This window comes from Borostomias antarcticus (assembly GCF_949987555.1).
Source record: "Borostomias antarcticus genome assembly, chromosome: 14".
NCBI lineage: Eukaryota > Metazoa > Chordata > Actinopteri > Stomiiformes > Stomiidae > Borostomias > Borostomias antarcticus.
In genome coordinates this window covers 25,865,520-25,889,081 of record NC_140247.1, presented here as the reverse complement: position 1 = coordinate 25,889,081, position 23,562 = coordinate 25,865,520, and the positions used below count along the sequence as shown (strand labels likewise).

The 23,562-nt window shown below is 47.9% G+C and overlaps 1 protein-coding gene across 1 annotated transcript; it reads right to left on the bottom strand.

Moving 5' to 3' along the window:
• Positions 1 to 187: 187 nt before the first annotated feature.
• Positions 188 to 23,363, bottom strand: dnd1 (DND microRNA-mediated repression inhibitor 1; the record flags this gene model as incomplete). The annotated part of the gene is made up of 7 exons (XM_084448669.1): positions 188 to 699; positions 1,935 to 2,067; positions 2,427 to 2,752; positions 4,471 to 4,576; positions 17,265 to 17,354; positions 22,230 to 22,279; positions 23,228 to 23,363. 7 exons carry the CDS (start codon positions 23,361 to 23,363, stop codon positions 188 to 190), a joined length of 1,353 nt encoding a protein of 450 aa, XP_084304795.1.
• Positions 23,364 to 23,562: the final 199 nt, after the last annotated feature.

Sequence of the window (23,562 nt, the reverse complement as noted above, 5' to 3'; positions counted from 1 at the left end):
GCAATGTCTAAAAAAACATTTAAAACATAGAAAATGTGCATAAATGGCACACAATGTATAAAAAGAACATATTTAAAACATAGAAAATGTGCAAATGCAAAAACATACAAAGTAATATATAAGTCATGCATATTAAAACAAAACAAGGATATTAAAACAAAACAATTGCATAATAGGGGTGTTGGCTCTAAGAGTACTGGAGGGCCCTGAGGGTGTGCAGGACCTGCTGGAACATGGCGCTGTGCGCCTCCTTCCACTCCTCGCTGGGGCTGAGCCCCGGCAGCACCTGCACCAGGCCGGCGAGCGGCACGGCCAGCCCGTGCAGGCGCACCCGGTACCGGTAGCACAGGAAGCCGTCGGGCCCCGTGTGGCTGCGCTTCATCTCGTCCTCGTACAGCCCCTGGAGCAGCGCCGCCACGGGCGTGGACAGGGACATCTCCCGGAAAAGCAACGCCACGTCCGCGCCGACCGCCGCCTGCCGCGGGGAAAGGGAGGGCGGCTCCTCCGCCGGGTGAGTGGGGCCGCCCACGGCCCGGGAGAAGTTGGGAGGCGGCCGGAGGTGGCGCGGCGGGACCAGGGAGGGGGCGCGGCGGTGGGGTTTGAGGGATGACGGGGGGGTCCGGGGGAGCTCCTCCTGCTTGGGCTTGGCCGAGGACTGCCACTTCACACTGATCAACAAGCCGAAACGCTTCTTAAAGCCTGCGGAAAGAAGCAGGTAGAGAGGAAGAGTCAAGAGAGGAGGGGTTCCTGGAATTCAGGATTGCTACCCATCTTTCCAGGGGACTCGAGACCTCTTAGGCCCAATCCCAAACCACCCCCTACCCACTCCCACTCCACCACCGAGTGTCCCTCCAAATGAAGTGTCACTCACAGCTGTGGAGGGCACTCTCAATCGAGGGGGAGGGTATATAAATGGAAAGCCAAATGTGGGACGCACTCCCCACTCCACCGGAACCGACCGGGACAGGGCCGTCACCATGGAATGTTTAGGTGATTTATGGGAAAAATGTTTAGGATTTTTTAATACAAATATAAATCGCTATAATTAAATCCATGTATGATGAGAAATGGGCAAAAGTCCAAATGGAAATGTTTTTTCAAATGAACTCTAACTAAATTAATACTATAACACTGTCCTGAGACAAATACATAAATCAATTAATAACTTACTCCCATGCCTCTTTGGCAGCATTCCTTCTTTTGTGAAGACCCATTTGCATATCGCAGCCTAATGGAAAGGAATATATGATGTAGGCTACATTTGACGCAGACCTAGGCCTATTTAGATTTATTTTATGTCGGCTATGAATACAGGCTTTTAAGAGTTTGCTACAAGTCAAGTGATCTAGGGATAAAGTGATGTTCTCCTATTTTGAGGCAATTAAATCAGTGTGAGAAAAACAAATGTTTGAGTGCTGTAAAATAATCTGCAATAATTGACAGTGTAGGAAGACGGAACGTTATTTAAATGCGGTTTCCTGCGGCATCTCTTTGGCATGTGCACTTCCTGCTTCGGCTATCGGGAGCTTGCACCGATGCAGGCTCGCTATTTAAGGGGTTGACAGCCCACTCGCACTCCAAGCGCACTCCGCGCTGATTGGTTTGGGACGGCCCTTAACATGGCGAAGCTCGGCGTGAATGCGCAAACGGAGGGGGAGTGGATAGGGCGAGGGCTGAGGGGGTGGTTTGAGATTGGGCCTTAGGAGAGTACACCTGCCTGGGCCCTTCCTTCACTGACCTCTCCTCCTCATACAGTAGCACTGCCCAGTGGTTAAACCTCATGCTAATTGACGTGACAGCACAACAAAATGTCAGTCTGCTCATTAGTAAGCCATGTAATAACCCAATTCAAACAAAACTATTATGGATTCTACTCATGTGGGTTACTTGCACTAAGTATTGTGTTACCGTGGCTGACTACCAAGGAAGCCCACCTTCAACCAGCACCTTCTTGGCCATGGAAGCGGCGTGGTGGGACAAGTAGACCACCACTGCCGACGCACACTCCTCCCCCGGCGCCACCTTGAGGGTCACTCCCTCCACCCCCTCAGAAAGGTCCCTCAGCACCTGCCGGATGGACACACACACACACACACAGTTTAAACTTTTGTCTTGGCAAATTGCTCTGCCTTTTGTTTCTGCTTCATCCCCCCAGATACTCCTACAAACACACACACTCTCTCACACACACACACACTCTCACACACACACACACACACACACACAAACACACACTCTCTCACACACACACACACACACACACTCACACACAAACACACACTCTCTCACACACACACACACACAAACACACTCTCTCACACACACACACACACACACACACACACTCACACACAAACACACACTCTCTCACACAAACACACACTCTCTCACACAAACACACACACACACACACTCTCCCTCCTGACCTGCAGCAGCTTCTCTCTGGTCGTTCTGCCCGGCAGCTCCGTCAGCAGGAGCTGGCGTTTCTCCGTGCTGCGCCGCACGTTGAGACGCACCCCCGGCTCCAGGGCGTGGCCGTGCAGCTCGTGGATGGCGGCGGCGGCCAGGCCCTGGCTCCCGTACTTGGCGTAGGCGAAGCCGCGGTTATGCCCGCTGAAGTTCATCATGAGGCGGAACTCCCAGAGCGGGCCCACGGTGGCGAACAGCGGGATCAGGCGGTCCTCGTACGCGTCCCGGGGGATCTGGCTAATGAACACCTCGCACCCGGGCCCCGGGGGGGGGGCGCTCCACCCTGCAGCCACCAGGGGGAGACAGAGACAGGTCAGATCACTCGCCCCGGGGGGGGGGGGGGGGGGGGCGCGCACCACCCTGCAGCCACCAGGGGGAGACAGAGACAGGTCAGATCACTCGGAGAAAGAGGCTGCGTTCCGAATCGCATACTACCCTACTATATAGTATGCCAAAACAGGATGTAGTATGTCCCAATACATAGTATGCCACATGCAGTATGGCAAAAATACCAGGATGTCCTACTACATCCGGTCGTATTTTGCAGTATGCACGCCAGCAGGCTTTTCTGGCTATTCTGACCCACAATCTTGTGCGCAGCGGAAATGTGCATCACATGTGCGAGTCGTGACAGCTGTAGACGAATGTCGCGTTATGGACAGTTTTAGTTATGGACAAATTTCAAGGCGCAATGTTATGACAAGGTAGTATGTCCCAATTGGATGCCTACTGCTTGCAAAGTACATACTTTCTAAGGGCAGCTGTAGTAGGTACTGGTAGTAAGAAGTAGAAGTATGCGATTCTGAACGCAGCCAGGGTGATGATGCACATCCGGGCCTGTATCTTCCAAGAGTCTCAGGGAAGAAGTGCTGATCTAGAAGTTAGAATCAAGTCTTTTGAATTAGTGACTGGCATTACAGCCATTTTGGTGAGCTAGCTCTTTTGGCTCTCAAGCGGCTCTTCCTTCAGCAGAATTTCCTCTTTTTCCCCAAAAAAATCAATCATGATAGTGATTCTGATTGGTTCTTGTTCATGCCAATCACTCATATCACCCAAGGGAGTCGAGCAGGAGCCAGATAGGAGCCATTAGTGCTTCTGGATCAGTTCTGTCTGAGTAAGGCGAATTTCAAGCAGTAGGTCTTATCGCTAAAATGAGTTTGACATAATTAGCCCAGCACTCAACTATCAATGATCCCCCATCCAGTCTGTAAATGGTTAATTTAGGTATCAATGTTACCTTTTAATAAAAATTCTTGATTGATCAGATTACATTGCATAATCAGTGAAATATCATTGGAGAACCAGTGTCTTCTATTGGGGATATATTGTGTTGATTTTACATAAGAAATATGATCTCTTTTCAAACGATAAAGGCATTCTGGTTCAAATAGTTTTAGGCCTAGGCTGCATATTGAATATTTGCATGGATGTTGTGCTCTCTGCAGTGAGAAGTAAAAATACGAGCCGTGCATTTGTTCTACCTATGCACTAAACCAGGTGATTCTAATTAGCACAACACTCCAGCCAGGCAGGGGCACTAATTAGTGAAATCAGCTGGTTTAGTGAATGGGTAGCATGGGTAGAGCAAATACATGGTGTGTCTGGCTGTTCTGCTTGCGAAAGGCTTGGCTCCCTGCTTGCCTCAGACACGGTCTGGGACCAGTGAAAGGGCCAAGAAAGTTGTTAGGCTGCGTTCACAGCACTGTCTGAATCTGATTGACCTGCTCTTTCGCCCGCCATAAAGAGGCGATCATAAAGAGCTATTCGTTTGAGAATGACTCATCTTTTTTGCAGATTCTATGTAGAGGTGGGAGAGCTGATCCTAGATCTCAGCACTCTTCTAAAATGCTTGGTGCAGTCATTGACCTGATCCTAAAATCAGCACTGAGCACTCCTAGCAGTTATTAGAGGATTAGGACCCCAAACCAAGGCCTTGAAGAGGTTGTAAATGTATCTCTTGACCAGGGGATTTAATTATTTTGGATTATGAGGCCTACTCACCATCAGGTGGTCCGCCATATTTACGTTGTCCGTTCACCTGGGTCAGTTTGATGTCCGTCTGCCTCAGCCAGGAGTCCAGAGACTTTGCTGCATCTGGGTTCACACGCTGCGAGACAGAGGCACAGGTCAAGACATCAAAGATTAGTTAAGACGTTTCATTTGTCGACCATCCATCTTATAACTTAGTTTAAGGGACTAAATGTTTTTACAGACGATCAACGGCACTTAATTGTTTATCGCGTCGCGGTACCAGTGAGGCCGCGCAGGGTTTTTGCGTAAAGGTCAATTATGTAGCCGTTCATGCGCCATCTCCCCGACACGTGCCAAGAGAATAAACTTTTTTTATGACCTCGAATTCATAGGCCTGAAAAAAAACGCTATTATTGAGCAAAACGCTGACCAACATGGTGGATATAAAATAACATTGTTGAATAATAACAGAATTTGTTGAATAATTACACTATTTGCTTTTCGCGAGCGAGTTTCACGCGTATCATTGTGTCCAATGAGCGTAAACAAACGCGGATAAATCCAATCACATAGTAGGCTATACGATATCGTCTTGCAAGCAAGGTATTATCAAACAATAGCCTACATGACACCAAAACAATGTTGAATCATGTACCTGACCACGATCGGTGTTGTCCATCACGACACTTTCACGAATGTTGTTGTTTGCAGGTGTCCCACAACCCCGTGACATTACCCAGGTGAGAGGTCATTGGATACAAGTTTAGTGGGAGGGATGGCGTTTGATATTTGGAAAGGTGAAGTGCTGGATACGGCTAATTTGATTAAAGGGGTAGAGTGCTATTTTGGACATTTAGCCCTATTTGTGGTCTATCTACCATGAACCTGAAACATGGAGACCATCATTTCACTGATCATTCCAGTATTGAGCTAGCTGCAGTTTTTTTTACAGGCTCTCACTGGGCTCCAATGGAAGTCAATGGGGCATACGTAAATGCATTGACAAACTATGATGAATGTGCTTTTCTGAGCCCGGAAGTTCAGGGTGTAATCTTAGCAGTCTCAGTATGCTCTCCTGTGAAATGTATCACAATCCAAATATTTTTAGGTGATTGGCATGACTTCCACACAGTCCTCTGTGGGAGCAGTGAAAACCAGCGCCAGGTCCAAGTCATGCCAAACATGTAAAAACATTCAGATTGCGATATATTTCACAGGAGAGCATACTGAGACTGGTAAGATTACACCCTGTGCTTCCCGTCTCGGAAAACCACTTTATCATAGTTTTTCCAACGCATTTATGTATGCCCCATTGACTTCCATTGTAGCCCAGTGAGAGCCTGCATAAAAACTGCAGCTAGCTCAATACTGGAACGATCAGTGAAGTTATGGTCTCTATGTTTCAGGTTCATGGTAGACAGACCACAAATGGGGCTAAATGTCCAAAACAGCACACTACCCCTTTAAGGTGTCTCTCTCTCTAAATCACTGCTCTATTATCAATTCAAAAATCATCTAAAACCTATTCCCACACGACATCTAAAGATATAAACAGTTATTTGAAGGAAACCACTGACACTTCTAAAGGGTGTCCCAGCTCTCCTCAGGTGGGGAGTATAATCATACTCTAATTCTATTTCCTCTAGATGTCAGTGTTCCATCACTTCTGCTGTGTGCACCTTGTTATTACACAACTTTTGTTGGTTGTGTTAAGACGAAGTCGAGGGCAGTAACCCTCCGCGATGCGTTGCAATGAACATAGCATCGCATCACTGCCTGTCTGAATTAGCCTACATCTCTTTGGATGTTTTCTTTTAACATCAGATCAATAGTCCGTTTTCCATCCCTCGCCTCTCGCCTTCAGGCTCATCTGTGCCCCTCGGAAGCCCAAGCAGACATTCAATGCATTGCGTGACTTCCCACTGAGCAAAGACACGTCTAAAAGACATCTTTTAGATCTTTTTTGACTTTTTCGGACGTCCAAAGACATCCAATTAGGAGCCAGAATGAATGTTTATTTTAGACGTTCAGATATTGGACCCGTTCTGCACGTCCACAGACGTCTTAGAGGGGTCCAAGCCAGACGTGTGAATATTGAGGGGTCCAGCAGACGAACACACGGGGTTCAGGACCAGGACGTTATTAAGACATGATCTGAACGTCTCCCTGACGTTGTGTGTTTGCTGGGTTGCGAGGCTTTATGAGGCTTATTAGGTTATGAATTGCGATAATAACGAGGGTCAAGCGTTTCTGCAGCCTGATGGTTACAGTGGTTTCTATAGCCGCCAGGCTGCGTCTGATCTCTTGATCACTCCGCGTCGCTCATTGATCTACAGCTGTGCTTAAACATCCGGGATATACAGAAATAATGTATCCCTCCCAGCCAATCAGAATCAAGCATTTACAAATGAAGTTTAATAAATATGAGTATTAGGCTACTAGATATATCTATAAAGCATGTATGTATGTATGTATGTATGTATGTATGTATGTATTTATGTATGTATGTATGTATGTATACAGTACTCCTAGACATAGCCTATATATGTGTACAGACTGGATGCATGTACTTTTATTCTATACTGTACACATGCTGGTATATAATATATGTATATATGTATATGGATGTATATAGTCCCTGTTCTTCCTCTTTGTTTATGCTTATACTCTGTTTCTAGTGTTTGTTTCCAACCTAGTTGTAATTCCAGTGCTGAAATGCCGTGTTTCCTCCCAGGGGGATGAGTCATGTATCTATTGATCTATCTCATCTGAATTTTGGAGCAGATCTGAAGCACTAGGCGGATCCAGGAATGAAAAACCTTAGAAGGAAGCCAGCTGCCCATGTGGGGGCGCTAAAGACCCAGGGTTTGGACTGGGGTGAGCAGAGGGAGAGCTGGGAGGGCACTGAACCGCCCCCGATGTCTTTGACCTGAGGGGCCACACAGTCCATTTGCCTCCACTCATTTTTTGGACTTGGGCTCAGGGTCGAAAACCCCCCCGATTCATTGTGAATGGGGGGAACTGAAACCCCCATATCTGGACGTGGGAAGGTAACAGAGACAGGGTCTGGACACATTAAGCTTGATGTGCATTCATCGGCGGAGGTCTGCTTTCCAAGCACCATTTCTAGTTTTCCTAATGCTCTCATCTGATTTCATGACTGACTTTTATCATCCGCAACCCACGCCTTCATATATAAGCGCATGGTTTGTGTGTGTGTGTGTGTGTGTGTGTGTGTGTGTGTGTGTGTGTGTGTGTGTGTGGTGTTCGTGTTTACAGTGTTTTTCCTTCTTATGGCATCACACAGGGGTGACATGTACAGACTGAATGGTAGGGCCCTTCTCAGGGGTGACAGGTACAGACTGAATGGTAGGGCCCTTCTCAGGGGTGACAGGTACAGACTGAATGGTAGGGCCCTTCTCAGGGGTCACAGGTACAGACTGAATGGTAGAGCCCTTCTCAGTCTGTACATGTCACCCCTACGTGATGTCATCAGAAGGAACAACATTAGTTTCCATAGCTATGCTGATGAATCAATCAATCAATCAAAGCTTTATTTGTATAGTGCATTTCATACCCAGAGGCAACACAATGCGCTTTACAGAGAACAAGGGAGGTGGGCAGACATCCCACCCCTACATATTCCAGAGGGAAGCAATATGACACCCACCTGATGACACCCAGCTCTACATGTCTGTGACACCCGCTCGACTAACAGCTCAATTAATCATTTGGCAGAATGTATTGCTGACATTAATGTGTGGATCTCACAGAATTTCCTCCAGTTAAACCAGGACAAAACTGAAATATTGATTATGGGTGAAAAATATGAAAGAGAGAGTATTGGTGCACTTAAAAACACTGTCACTGAATACGAAATGGCAGGCAGGAAACGTGGGTGTTGTGCTGGACTCTTAGCTTTGAAGCCCATATGAAAAATGTGACAAGGACCTCATTGTATCACCTAAGAAACATTGCTTTTCCCAGACTGATACTGAAAGACTAATTCATGCTTTTATTACTAGCAGATTGGACTATTGTAACGCTCTCCTGTCTGGTCTAACAACAAAAGTTAGTCAACTCCAACTGATTCAAAATGCTGCAGCATGTGTTCTTACAAAGACCAGAAGGAGTGTTCACATCACACCAGTTTAAAATCTCTACACTGGTTACCTGTTTTAGAATAGGATTCTTTTATTAGTCTACAAGTTATTACATAATCAAGCACCAAAATACATATCGGATATGCTTTTAAAATATACACCCAATAGGTCCGTCAGGTCCTCTGGCACTGAGCTTGTAATGGTCCCTAGAGCCAGGACTAAGAGGCATGGGGAGGTCCTAGAGCCAGGACTAAGAGACATGGGGAGGTCCTAGAGCCAGGACTAAGAGGCCTGGGGAGGTCCTAGAGTCAGGACTAAGAGGCATGGGGAGGTCCTAGAGCCAGGACTAAGAGGCCTGGGGAGGTCCTAGAGCTAGGACTAAGAGGCATGGGGAGGTCCTAGAGTCAGGACTAAGAGTCATGCGGAGGTCCTAGAGTCAGGACTAAGAGGCATGGGGAGGTCCTAGAGCCAGGACTAAGAGGCATGGGGAGGTCCTAGAGTCAGGACTAAGAGGCATGCGGTCCTAGAGCCAGGACTAAGAGGCATGGGGAGGTCCTAGAGTCAGGACTAAGAGGCATGGGGAGGTCATAGAGCCAGGACTAAGAGGCATGGGGAGGTCCTAGAGCCAGGACTAAGAGGCATGGGGAGGTCCTAGAGTCAGGACTAAGAGGCATGGGGAGGTCCTAGAGCCAGGACTAAGAGGCTTGGGGAGGTCCTAGAGCCAGGACTAAGAGGCATGGGGAGGTCATAGAGCCAGGACTAAGAGGCTTGGGGAGGTCCTAGAGCCAGGACTAAGAGACATGGGGAGGTCCTAGAGTCAGGACTAAGAGGCATGGGGAGGTCCTAGAGTCAGGACTAAGAGTCATGCGGAGGTCCTAGAGTCAGGACTAAGAGGCATGGGGAGGTCCTAGAGCCAGGACTAAGAGTCATGCGGAGGTCCTAGAGTCAGGACTAAGAGGCATGGGGAGGTCCTAGAGCCAGGACTAAGAGGCATGGGGAGGTCCTAGAGCCAGGACTAAGAGCCCTGGGGAGGTCCTAGAGCCAGGACTAAGAGGCATGGGGAGGTCCTAGAGCCAGGACTAAGAGGCCTGGGGAGGTCCTAGAGTCAGGACTAAGAGGCATGGGGAGGTCCTAGAGCCAGGACTAAGAGGCATGGGGAGGTCCTAGAGTCAGGACTAAGAGGCATGGGGAGGTCCTAGAGCCAGGACTAAGAGGCATGGGGAGGTCCTAGAGTCAGGACTAAGAGGCATGGGGAGGTCCTAGAGTCAGGACTAAGAGGCCTGGGGAGGTCCTAGAGCCAGGACTAAGAGGCCTGGGGAGGTCCTAGAGCCAGGACTAAGAGGCATGGGGAGGTCCTAGAGCCAGGACTAAGAGGCCTGGGGAGGTCCTAGAGTCAGGACTAAGAGGCCTGGGGAGGTCCTAGAGTCAGGACTAAGAGGCATGGGGAGGTCCTAGAGCCAGGACTAAGAGGCATGGGGAGGTCCTAGAGTCAGGACTAAGAGGCATGGGGAGGTCCTAGAGTCAGGACTAAGAGGCCTGGGGAGGTCCTAGAGCCAGGACTAAGAGGCATGGGGAGGTCCTAGAGCCAGGACTAAGAGGCCTGGGGAGGTCCTAGAGCCAGGACTAAGAGGCCTGGGGAGGTCCTAGAGCCAGGACTAAGAGGCATGGGGAGGTCCTAGAGTCAGGACTAAGAGGCCTGGGGAGGTCCTAGAGTCAGGACTAAGAGGCATGGGGAGGTCCTAGAGCCAGGACTAAGAGGCCTGGGGAGGTCCTAGAGCCAGGACTAAGAGGCATGGGGAGGTCCTAGAGCCAGGACTAAGAGGCCTGGGGAGGTCCTAGAGCCAGGACTAAGAGGCATGGGGAGGTCCTAGAGCCAGGACTAAGAGCCATGGGGAGGTCCTAGAGCAGGACTAAGAGGCATGGGGAGGTCCTAGAGCCAGGACTAAGAGCCATGGGGAGGTCCTAGAGCAGGACTAAGAGGCATGGGGAGGTCCTAGAGCCAGGACTAAGAGCCATGGGGAGGTCCTAGAGCAGGACTAAGAGGCATGGGGAGGTCCTAGAGTCAGGACTAAGAGGCATGGGGAGGTCCTAGAGTCAGGACTAAGAGCCCTGGGGAGGTCCTAGAGCCAGGACTAAGAGGCATGGGGAGGTCCTAGAGTCAGGACTAAGAGGCATGGGGAGGTCCTAGAGCCAGAACTAAGAGGCATGGGGAGGTCCTAGAGTCAGGACTAAGAGGCATGGGGAGGTCCTAGAGCCAGGACTAAGAGGCATGGGGAGGTCCTAGAGTCAGGACTAAGAGGCATGGGGAGGTCCTAGAGCCAGGACTAAGAGGCATGGGGGGGGGAGGCAGCTTCTAGTTCTTCTGCCCCCCACCTTTGGAACAACCTGCCAGAGGACCTGAGGATGTCTGAGACCGTGATCATTTTTAAGCGAGATCTTAAAACATATCTTTTTAACATTGCTTTTACTTTTTAATTTGCACTCTGTTTTTAACGTTTTTATTCTATATTACACCATCTTTTAATGTTTAATGCTTTTACTTTTATCGTTTCTTTTAAATGTGTTTACAAGATTTATGTTTTTATCCTTCACCTTTTATGTAAAGCTCTATGTGCTAAATTGATTTGTATGTATTACGCCATATGAATAAAATGCCATGTACAGTGTGTAGTGGTTCATGCGATGTGAGGAGGGATTGGGGGGCCACAGGGTGGGGGTTGTATATTGTGCTTTGTGGTGTTACGGTAGTGTCCCTGTAGTGTCCCAGTAGTGTCCCAGTAGTGTCCCAGTAGTGTCCCAGTAGTGTCCCTGTAGTGTCCCAGTAGTGTCCCAGTAGTGTCCCAGTAGTGTCCCTGTAGTGTCCCAGTAGTGTCCCTGTAGTGTCCCAGTAGTGTCCCAGTAGTGTCCCAGTAGTGTCCCAGTAGTGGGCAGCACTCGGGTCCCTGCACAGAATCATCCGGCGGTTCTGAAATGCACGTCTCTGGCAGCGCTGCTTGCTGCCTACCCATCACACACACACACACACACACACACACACACACACACACACACACACACACACACACACACACACACATCACATCTGCACTTCAAGGCCTCTGTTACACATACATTTTTCATCCGGTAAAAATACAATTTCAAATGTTTTATTCAAGACAGACCTTGTGTGTGTGTGTGTGTGTGTGTGAGTGTGTGTGTGTGTGTGTGTGTGTGTGTGTGCGTGTGTGTATGAGGATCACAAAGTGCTGGTAATTAGCTCATTTGAGAGGACGGGAAGCAGAGAGAAGCATGGAAGAGAGAGTTTTTTAAAAAGGAGTAAACCTTCCCTGATGCCTGCGCTGTGATCCGTGGTCGTCTGGAGGTAGAGGGACTGACAGCAGGGTTGGCGAGCAGCTTCTTCAGGGGGGAGGGGCACTTTGACTTTGATGGATTTTTGATAAAGCCTTTTGGACCAGCGCATGTGCTTTTTCCTTTTCTTGTGCCAAAAAAAGAGGTGGATGGGGAGTTAGTGAGGGAGGAGGAGAAGAAAAGGGAGAGAGAGAGACGAGGGGGAGAAAAACGAGGGGGCAGATCAAAAGAGAGGCAGAGGGTGAGTGACTGAGGGATACATGCAGAGAGAGAGGTGAGGTACGGAGGGAGAGAAGAGAGAGAGAGAGAGAGGTGAGGTACGGAGGGAGAGATGAAGAGACAGAGAGAGAGGTGAGGTATGGAGGGAGAGCAGAAGAGAGAGAGAGAGAGGTGAGGTACGGAGGGAGAGATGAAGAGACAGAGAGAGAGGTGAGGTATGGAGGGAGAGCAGAAGAGACAGAGAGAGAGGTGAGGTATGGAGGGAGAGTAGAAGAGAGAGAGAGGTGAGGTACGGAGGGAGAGCAGAAGAGACAGAGAGAGAGGTGAGGTATGGAGGGAGAGCAGAAGAGAGAGAGAGGTGAGGTACGGAGGGAGAGAAGAGAGAGAGAGAGAGAGGTGAGGTACGGAGGGAGAGATGAAGAGACAGAGAGAGAGGTGAGGTATGGAGGGAGAGCAGAAGAGACAGAGAGAGAGGTGAGGTACGGAGGGAGAGATGAAGAGACAGAGAGAGAGGTGAGGTATGGAGGGAGAGCAGAAGAGACAGAGAGAGAGGTGAGGTATGGAGGGAGAGCAGAAGAGAGAGAGAGGTGAGGTACGGAGGGAGAGATGAAGAGACAGAGAGAGAGGTGAGGTACGGAGGGAGAGCAGAAGAGAGAGAGAGAGGTGAGGTACGGAGGGAGAGAAGAGAGAGAGAGAGAGAGAGGTGAGGTATGGAGGGAGAGCAGAAGAGACAGAGAGAGAGGTGAGGTACGGAGGGAGAGCAGAAGAGAGAGAGAGAGGTGAGGTATGGAGGGAGAGTAGAGACAGAGAGAGAGGTGAGGTACGGAGGGAGAGTAGAAGAGAGAGAGAGAGGTGAGGTACGGAGGGAGAGTAGAGACAGAGAGAGAGGTGAGGTACGGAGGGAGAGCAGAAGAGACAGAGAGAGAGGTGAGGTATGGAGGGAGAGTAGAAGAGAGAGAGAGAGGTGAGGTACGGAGGGAGAGCAGAAGAGACAGAGAGAGAGGTGAGGTACGGAGGGAGAGATGAAGAGAGAGAGAGAGAGGTGAGGTACGGAGGGAGAGTAGAAGAGACAGAGAGAGAGGTGAGGTACGGAGGGAGAGTAGAGACAGAGAGAGAGGTGAGGTATGGAGGGAGAGTAGAGAGAGAGAGAGAGGTGAGGTACGGAGGGAGAGTAGAAGAGACAGAGAGAGAGGTGAGGTACGGAGGGAGAGTAGAAGAGACAGAGAGAGAGGTGAGGTACGGAGGGAGAGCAGAAGAGAGAGAGAGCGAGGTGAGGTATGGAGGGAGAGTAGAGACAGAGAGAGAGGTGAGGTACGGAGGGAGAGCAGAAGAGACAGAGAGAGAGGTGAGGTATGGAGGGAGAGTAGAAGAGAGAGAGAGAGGTGAGGTACGGAGGGAGAGCAGAAGAGACAGAGAGAGAGGTGAGGTACGGAGGGAGAGATGAAGAGAGAGAGAGAGAGGTGAGGTACGGAGGGAGAGCAGAAGAGAGAGAGAGAGGTGAGGTACGGAGGGAGAGTAGAAGAGAGAGAGAGAGGTGAGGTACGGAGGGAGAGCAGAAGAGACAGAGAGAGAGGTGAGGTACGGAGGGAGAGATGAAGAGAGAGAGGTGAGGTACGGAGGGAGAGATGAAGAGAGAGAGAGAGAGGTGAGGTATGGAGGGAGAGCAGAAGAGACAGAGAGAGAGGTGAGGTACGGAGGGAGAGTAGAGACAGAGAGAGAGGTGAGGTACGGAGGGAGAGAAGAAGAGACAGAGAGAGAGGTGAGGTACGGAGGGAGAGTAGAAGAGACAGAGAGAGAGGTGAGGTACGGAGGGAGAGTAGAAGAGAGAGAGAGAGGTGAGGTACGGAGGGAGAGAAGAAGAGACAGAGAGAGGTGAGGTACGGAGGGAGAGTAGAGAGAGAGAGAGAGAGGTGAGGTACGGAGGGAGAGTAGAAGAGAGAGAGAGAGAGGTGAGGTACGGAGGGAGAGTAGAGAGAGAGAGGGAGAGGTGAGGTACGGAGGGAGAGTAGAGAGAGAGAGAGAGAGCTGAGGTACGGAGGGAGAGCAGAAGAGACAGAGAGAGAGGTGAGGTACGGAGGGAGAAGAGACAGAGAGAGAGGTGAGGTACGGAGGGAGAGTAGAAGAGAGAGAGAGAGAGGTGAGGTACGGAGGGAGAGAAGAAGAGACAGAGAGAGGTGAGGTACGGAGGGAGAGAAGAAGAGACAGAGAGAGGTGAGGTACGGAGGGAGAGTAGGGAGGGAGAGAGAGGTGAGGTACGGAGGGAGAGCAGAAGAGAGAGAGAGAGAGGTGAGGTACGGAGGGAGAGCAGAAGAGACAGAGAGAGAGAGGTGGGGTATGGAGGGAGAGCAGAAGAGACAGAGAGAGAGGTGAGGTACGGAGGGAGAGAAGAGACAGAGAGAGAGGTGAGGTACGGAGGGAGAGCAGAAGAGACAGAGAGAGAGGTGAGGTATGGAGGGAGAGTAGAAGAGACAGAGAGAGAGGTGAGGTACGGAGGGAGAGTAGAAGAGACAGAGAGAGAGGTGAGGTACGGAGGGAGAGTAGAGGAGACAGAGAGAGAGGTGAGGTACGGAGGGAGAGTAGAGACAGAGAGAGAGGTGAGGTACGGAGGGAGAGTAGAGACAGAGAGAGAGGTGAGGTACGGAGGGAGAGCAGAAGAGACAGAGAGAGAGAGGTGAGGTATGGAGGGAGAGCAGAAGAGACAGAGAGAGAGAGGTGAGGTATGGAGGGAGAGCAGAAGAGAGAGAGAGAGGGAAGAACGCACTGTTTTCTCCAACCTGACTGTTCCCAGCAGAGTGCTTTATCTCAAGTATCTATGAAGCAAAGTGAATTAGTGTATCTAGACCGGCCAGATAACAACCCTGTTTCAGGACAATCACATTTGCATCAAGGTCTCCAACATATTTTATTGACCGGCGCAGTCTCTGGAGTTTACCCTGAAGATAAGAGATGACACACTGTTTGTGTGTGTGTGTGTGTGTGTGTGTACAGTATGCGTGTGTGCTTTGCATTGTGTGCGTGTGTGTGTGTGTGTGTGTGTGAACAGGTGCAAGCTCTTTGTATGGCAATATAAAGTGGTGATGTGCAGAAGTGACAGACACTATACAAAATCTATCATGGAATGACAGACACCAGGCCAGTGTGGAGAGAACTACCACACACACACACACACACACACACACACACACACACACACACACACACACACACACACACACAGAATAGGCATTACATCCTTGAGCATGCAGAGAGATGTGTGTGAGCACCTAATTTACTCTGGCGTGTGTGTCCTTGGATGAAAGGCAGGTAAGATGTGTGTGTGAGTGTGTGTGTGTGTGTGTGTGTGTGTGTGTGTGTGTGTGTGTGTGTGTGTGTGTGTGTGTGTGTGTGTGTGTGTGTGAGGGCTCAGGGGGAATGTATGTTTGCCTTTGTTGTCGGTGATACAGTTTTTGGTCAAGATGCAGATTCAGATCTTTATTTCTCACATGTAAATGAACAGTGTACAATCACAGTGAAATGTTGCTACCGTGCCCAATTACAGATAGAGTTGAGTAGGAACATAGAGATGAAATTGAAAATTGAAGATAGAAAATGAAAGTTGTTTGTGAGGTGTGGCTGCCCTTTGGTTTTCTCACAGAATGTAATTGACATATATTAGTGGCAGACGGTGCAAATGAAACCAAATTAAAAGGCAACATGTCAGAGCAACAACACAGCCTTTAGTGGCAAACACAACTCAATCAAATTAAGATAGCACAACACAGTATAATTAAGACAAATTAAGACACAATCAAATTAAGTCTTAATTTGATAATGTCTCAATTTGATCATGGCTCAATTTGAAGCATTGTCCCGTCTTAATTTGAAAATGTCTTAATTTACTTGTATTGTGTTGTCTAAATTTGAGAATGTATTCATATAATTGTGCAATTGTGTAATTTGTGTTGTGTTGTTACAGTACTTTGGGGTGATACCTTTTTCATTGATTTTTTTAATTCCACTTTCCACAGTTTACAGTCTTTACAGTAGGATCATTTAATTCCGAACTCTTACGCTGTATCTTGCTGAGCAGATGCGCCGAAGTTTGTAGAATGTCTCCCGAGTTAAACGAGTCTCTGAAGTGCTGTCACACTGTTGCTAAGAGGTGTCAGCTGCTTAGCGACAGCGTATCCTGAGCCGTAGGGTCCTGACTGACACACACACACACACACACACACACACACACACACACACACACACACACACACACACACACACACACACACACAGCTGTGTCCCTGCCTCCCTCACTTCAGCATCATAAGGGAGTGATCTTTTCCCCACACCCACCGGAGGGTGAGCCTGGAGGGGTGGCAATCTGTTGGCTGTCGTTCCCCATCACCCCTCCTCACCCCCGTCACACAACTCTCAACTAGACCTGAAACACTTTGAAATCGCCTTGAATCATCCGAGTCCAGTTGAGCAGCTGCTCTGATTCTAGGCGATGGCTGAGTAATGAAAGGAACTTGATGCCGGGCCTCTGTGAAGAGGCCCTAAGATATCTTTCCACCCAACTCTAGACTTTGTTTATGCATTCTTTTAAAGTGACATCAGAGAGGTATCATTTGCTTCCGAGTCTGGGCATTGGTCGTTTGGGAGAAATACTGCAGGCCTAACACTGTGTGGTTGTTTGGTGGAGAACGAGCCCACTGATGGGATTCTGCTGTGTTTATGGGTCATCAGTTTGAAGCGGGACCACTAGGTACAGAGTGTGCATATTGGAAGTGTGCAGCGTGCTCTTGTGTCTTTTTATAGTGTGTGTGTGTGTGTGTGTGTGTGTGTTTGTTTGTCTGTGTGTGTGTGTGCCTCTATGTGTGTTTGTATCCTCCCCACCCTGCTTCTCTCTCTCTCTCTCTCTCTCTCTCTCTCTCTCTCTCTCCCTCCCTCCCTGAACCCTCTCTGCTCCCTCCCTCCCCCCCCCAGGAGGAGTGGGCTGTGGGGCTTGTTGTTGACTGAGCAGCAGACGTGCTCTAATTCAGGCAGGTGATAACGCGTGTCATTGCTCCTTTGTCCGTCCCTCGGTACTGTAGCTAATTTGTGCCAGCGTAGTACCATGTAGTCGTGCGTGCCGGTCAATATTAGCTCTGGAGACTCTCTCCCTCAAAGAGATGTGTTTACCTTGTTCCAAAACCCACCCAGACCTGACGAGCCCGCCCCTAGCTGTGTGATGGTCCTGATAGCGCCCACGGAAAGGTCACTCACCAGGGGCTAAACAGTGAGCACACTGCCGCAGATAAAACACAGCACACCGGCGTATGTTTGATAAAGGGGAAACTGTGTGTGTGTGTGTGTGTGTGTGTGTGTGTACAGTATGTGTGTGTGCGTTTCAGTGTTTACAATGTGTTCTCAGTGTCCATGAAAGTGTACTTGTCACTATAAAGTGGATTTTCAATTGATCCATGGAGAACATATTGCATCAGTGAATTTTAATATTGGTGTGATTGGCTTATGAGCAAGTCTCTATATTTCAATATTTCACAAATATTGAGTTTGGTTAAATGGAAAATGGCACATTGTTTGCCTATGATTATAAGACTTCATGTTTGTGTGGGTCTACAGAAAGGGTTTATTTATAGTCAGTTGTCTCTGTGAGTTTCAGTGAATATTGGGTTTGTTTAGTTTTCTGTTGCTCTGAGCTGGTGAGCTATTGCATCAAGGTTGAGTTTGTTTGTCATTTGCCATTTCGAATGGAACTAACAAGCATATCAAACGCAAGAGGGAGGGAGAGAAAGAGAGGGAGAAATTGTGTGTGAAATTGTTTGTGAGATTTTTGTAATAATATCCCAGATATTACGTTTGTATGATTCACCTCTGCTGTGCTGCCTCTTTCTCTCTCCCCTCGTATTTATTCTGTTGATGAAATACATGCGGTGAATCAAAGATGAATTGTCAGAGTTACTGTTGCTCTCTCTTTAGTCCATATTGGGAAATGAACGCTCTGATCATACTGTTTAAAAGGCAGGTTGCATCTGTGGAGAGTCTGAGGAGGAACGCAGACCTGTGGTAGTAGCTTAGCACCGTCATGGTGAACGCTGCCTTTAGAGTGCAGAGAGAGAGGGGGATCTGATCAAGAGAGGGAGAGAAAGAGAGAGATTTGAAAAGAGAGAAATAGGGGGAAGCTAGAGGAAGATGATGCAAAAAAAGGGAAGATGGGAGAGATTCAATTCAATAAATCTTTATTGTCCCGGGGGGGCAATTCCAGTGCATCTTACATGAACACTATAAACAAACAAACAAGAAATCAATCATCATGTTAACAAAGTCCATAAGTAAAATAAAAAAGAGAGATGAAAGAGTTGTAGAGATGATGAGGAGGGGGAGGGGGGGTCAAGGGTCGGGATTGTCCTCTCCCAGTTGCCATATGGACCTCCAGAAGGGCCCTAGCCTGTCCATTGTGATGTCACAGTGTTGTTCCAGGGTTCTAGAACAGTGGAGGAGCTCTCTCCTGATTAGCCGAACGCTGATTACCCAGCAGGCAGCGGAGTTATACGACCTCTGGCGTGAACAGAGAGCAGTGTAATTTGTTTGATGGGACTGGGCTGTTAACACGTTTGTGTGTGTGTGTGTGTGTGTGTGTGTGTGTGTGTGTGTGTGTGTGCGTGTGTGTGTGTGTGTGTGTGTGTGTGTGTGTGTGTGTGTGTGAAAGCCAGACTCAAGATCTGTTTATTGCCATGTGCTGTATATGGTTCACACATACTAGGAATTTGACTAGGGTTAAAGGAGTAGTAAAGGGAAAAATCATGTTTAGCCCTGTTTTAAGATTACTTATGATCATATACAATGGTTCAGATCAAAACGTTGACAAAACTAGCACTTTTGAGAAAGTCTGATAATTGCTCTACCACCGTTTAGGCCATACAATGGATGTGGGTGGGCACCGTGAAAAATCATTCAAAAAACATGTTAAACTCTCAATTTCAAAGACAAGAAACTCACCGAGGTGTTAGTTGGCATTCTGACATATAATTTGCCATAAAGTAAGATTCTAGTTTATCTGGAAAGGCTTTTTAAAATATTTTGCATAGAACTAGGCCTATTTAGTCGCAGCACATACGTGTGTAAACTTCCACTTGAACAATAACAATAGCTACCGTAAGTAGTTCCGCTTCCTGAATCCCCTCTGCGGATTGATCTACACATCTACAACGGTCACATCAATACAAGTCGATGGATTTCATAAAATGATCAATAAAACCCTACAGGATTAATACTTTGCGGCAAACTTGATGTCAGAACACCAACGGACACCAAGTACCCCAGAGGCGTCATGCCTGTAGAACTTGAGGGGGTACGTGCCCCCTCAGATTTGGGGGTGTTGTTTGTTTTTTTACATTTCTGTTATTGTTTGTTTATCATTACATTTTACAATGCAGAGCTGTGATTATTTTCTCTACTGAGCTGAATGTATTATTTTAATTATGTCATAGACCACCTCAAAAAGCCACCATAGCCTCTTTCAAAAAGCCAAACACCCTCTTTCCCGGTGGATTTGGTTTCTTCCAAATTAACACTGGACCTGGAAGCCCCCCCCTCGCCTCGTCTCAGATAAACACGTTTTTATGTTCTGCTTGCATACATTTAGATTAAGGTTGTCCTTAACTGATGAACAGGTCCTCCAAATATTAGGCTATCAGACTTAATATACTTCATACTTCAGTATACAGTATATCATTCGGACCAAGGCCAAGTGAGTAAAAAAAAAGTAGATTTGTTTTCCCTTGCTTTTATTTTGAAAGTCCTTGAAAGAACGCTACCGGTAAGTTTAATTTCACACCGCTTGAGTGGCAACTGGTAGTGTGCTGTGTCCTGATTTTAAACTGCAAAAATGCACAAAACAGCTACGATTCCGTGCGCGCTGTTAACACTGTTAACGCTTCGCTATCTCGTGCCCCCTCGGTTTTTTGGGTTGCATGACACCCCTGCTTTACCACCTCGGTGAGCTTCTTGTCTTTGAAATCGAGAGTTTAACATATTTTTGAATGATTTTTCACGGTGCCCACCCACATCCATTGTATGACCTAAACGGTGGTAGAGCAATTATCAACTTTCTCAAAAGTGCTAGTTTTGTCAACGTTTTGATCTGAACCATTGTATACGATCATAAGTAACCTTAAAACAGGGCTAAACATGATGTTTCCCTTTACTACTCCTTTAAGGCATACGCTGTTGTAGACAGGACAGGACAGGGCAATGCAAAGACATGACAGTGCAAACAGTACAAAAAACAGTGCAAATACAGAAACAGTGCCACAAAATGCAGTGCAATGTACAAATTACGATATCGAATAGCCTATATGGGGGTATGGTGAATGTATGTAGGTAGTATGAGTGTCTTCATTAAAGTGACCTCACTGATGGCTGTTAGCAATTTGTAATCCAGGCTGAAAAAATCTGAATACAAACATCATGAAGCATTTAGTCCTTATAATTGGACCTGGAAGAAAAAAAACAGCAGCAAATAGCCTATAGTACAGTCGTTACAGGCCTACTCCTGTATTCATGTCTGTCTGCTCCTGAATGTTGAATATTCTGACGAGGGATGATTGGAAAACAGAACAAAAAAACAAAGCACTCCTTCCACACACTCAGAGTTGTGTTTCATGTTGTGTTAACAAATTGACCTTCGTGACAACTAGACAGGCTCCACATTAGCATATGCAGATTCGTGCTCGTAAACACCAGAGTTATCATGACTAGTGAGTTTGCCAATTAAGTAGAAGTGTGAATAATTTAAACAGGCATGATCCTTCCTCTCCTGGTCACAACAGTGATTTTTTATGGTTGGCCAGCCACAAACCTCTAACAGCTTGGGTCCCCCCCCCCCCTCCCATTTACACATCTACTTCAGCTCTCACCTTCTCACTCCACCCTCAGCCCCCTCCGACACTCCCCTTGACCCACATGTTGGTTCACATCCCTTAATACATTCACAAGAAAGGGATGAGTAACAATTGGACACCCTTATTAGTTCCTCCTTGCTATTCTCAAATGCAGGTAGGCAGTATGCTAATGAATAAGTGCACACTCGAGAGGAAGGAAGCGAATGGGGACACATCCATTCCCTCCATTTAAATTAAGTCTATGTTCTGATTTGCCAGGAGTAGCCTATAGCCTAGCCTAATGATTCCTTCTCCGTCTACTCTGATAGTTACTGTTTGCATGGAGAGATGATGAGATTGTGAAATAAGATGATCAAGTAGCCTAGGCCTAGTTTGCTTATTACCGTATCGTTCAAAGTCCCATAGCCTGGCTTTCTTCATTTTGCCATATGATAGATACGCCGATGCTAGTGTAACCAGCTCGTGGCAAGGAATTTACTTCGTTTAATAATTGTGACAACGCCACCTTGAGATGTTAGGTCAAGGAAAGATATAGCTTAACGCTCTAAACTGGGTTCCCCAAACACAGGTAAGACAATGAGGGGTGAGACGTGACGTTTATATACAAAATATTTATTACCAATCTGGTTTAAAAAAAAGGTTACAATATTCACCATGTTCATAAAATCTCTCAATACAATATTCATAAAATGACCGTTCATCAAATGACAGTAATCGGAGCAATATATTGGGTCAAACCCAGAGCACAGAGATAAGGTTGGCCAGTGGGCGTCCACCGTTAACTGGAGGAAACTAATTATAAGGGTAGGCTACTCACCACCAGGGCCCCACCAGATCAAACAGCACACCACACAGCAATCAAGGAAAAGGGCACCACCGTGAAAAGAGGTGCGCGCATCCACACCAAACAAACTTTAGGGTCGTGGAGTAGCCTAATAGTGAAAGCTATAAGTGACCCTCTCCTGTCGCGGGCTGACTGCTCCACTTGGCTCCCTCCCAGACTCTGGAGAAGGGTCCCACCGTATCCACGGAGCTCAATGAGTGGGGCAGAGACAGAGGACAACAAAATTAGTAAAACCAGGAAATAGCTCAAATCAATAGCTCAAATCAATTTGAAAACAAAGTAACAGAAATTAAACTAAACAAAGCAGCAGTGGCGAGATCTAGGGAAGAGGGAATAAATCTATTTAAACACAGTACATGTAAGCTACCAGCTACCATTGTTAGTGTGCGTAGTGCGTACCTGTAATTCAACTGTGCGCTCGCACCATTCCCTCTCGCCACAAGTCAGATCTGGATGAGCAGAAAACATATGACAGTCATGACACATCAAAACATTAAGAACCTGAATAAACTTGCTACTCATTGCTCACCCTGGTACCAGAATAAACCTTCTCAATATTAGCAAATGAGCAGGTCACGCCAGGGCCGGCCCGAGGCATAGGCGAAATAGGCGGTCGCCTAGGGCGCCAAATGGCCAAGGGGCGCCTGGCCAAGGAGCACAAAAAAAAAAAAAAAAAATTATATTTTATTTTTATTAAAATAATTTCATTCCGTAATCCCTACTGTCTCTATTACGCTTCGCAATGCGGTGCGGCGCCTCCGCCCAGCGCCGGGCGCCTCCCCCGTTAACAAATCGCGCAGCAGCACCCCCCCCCCCCCCCCCCGCCTAGAGCTGCTGAAATGCTAGGGCCGGCCCTGGGTCACGCCGTCAGCAGCACAACCCAGCCTAGCGTTTGGTAGACGGCTGGCCGCTCATATAGCCTACTGATTGGCAAGAGACGGCTGCGCCGTATCAGCACTGATTGGTAGCGCGGAAATGGACTGCACGCTTTCCCTAAGGAAACTCCTTACACTGAACTCCAGCCGGCTACACTAGCTATGATGATGTTGCTATCTCAGTCTGATTTTAGGGGGACCTTCAAACAGCCTTGAGAGGTCAATATGCAGATCCAGAGATTAAATAGCATAGTTTAGACTATAGGTTAGCTACTTAATCCTTGCAATAGGCCAAGAAGGGCAGGTCTGTCAGTGGAGAGGTAGAAGGAAGCAGTGGCTAACAGCTCTACAGTAGCCTATTGAGGATAGGGCTTTGGAGATGTACAAGTGATGATAGGCCAACTGGGTGGAAATGAGGACACTTAAACCAACAGTTTAGCTCTAATAAGCTTAAATGTAGCCCATTTATTGAACCCTCTTAATTAGACCTGTGGAGAGTGTGCATTGTAGCCTACACCCCACATGTGTCCCCGTGGTCGCACCCTCGCACCTCCGAGCCAATCAGCGTCAGAGAGGCGCGATGCGCTCCGACGGGCATTAACGCACAGACGCGCTGGACGGGTACAGGGTACAGCAGTTCCCTGCCTGTCCTCCTCATGGTCACAGCATGTAGCAGACGGACATCTCTGCACAGACTCAGCCGGGAGACGATGGGGATGATCTTGACTTGCCGTCCGAAGGGTATAGGCTACTACCTGAAAGGCTATTGCACATCTGTACATAGTTTTGTGGTCGTCTCGCTGTTGAAAAGCATACAGAGCACGGGCTCCTGCGCGTTGGCTGGGGTTAACTAACAC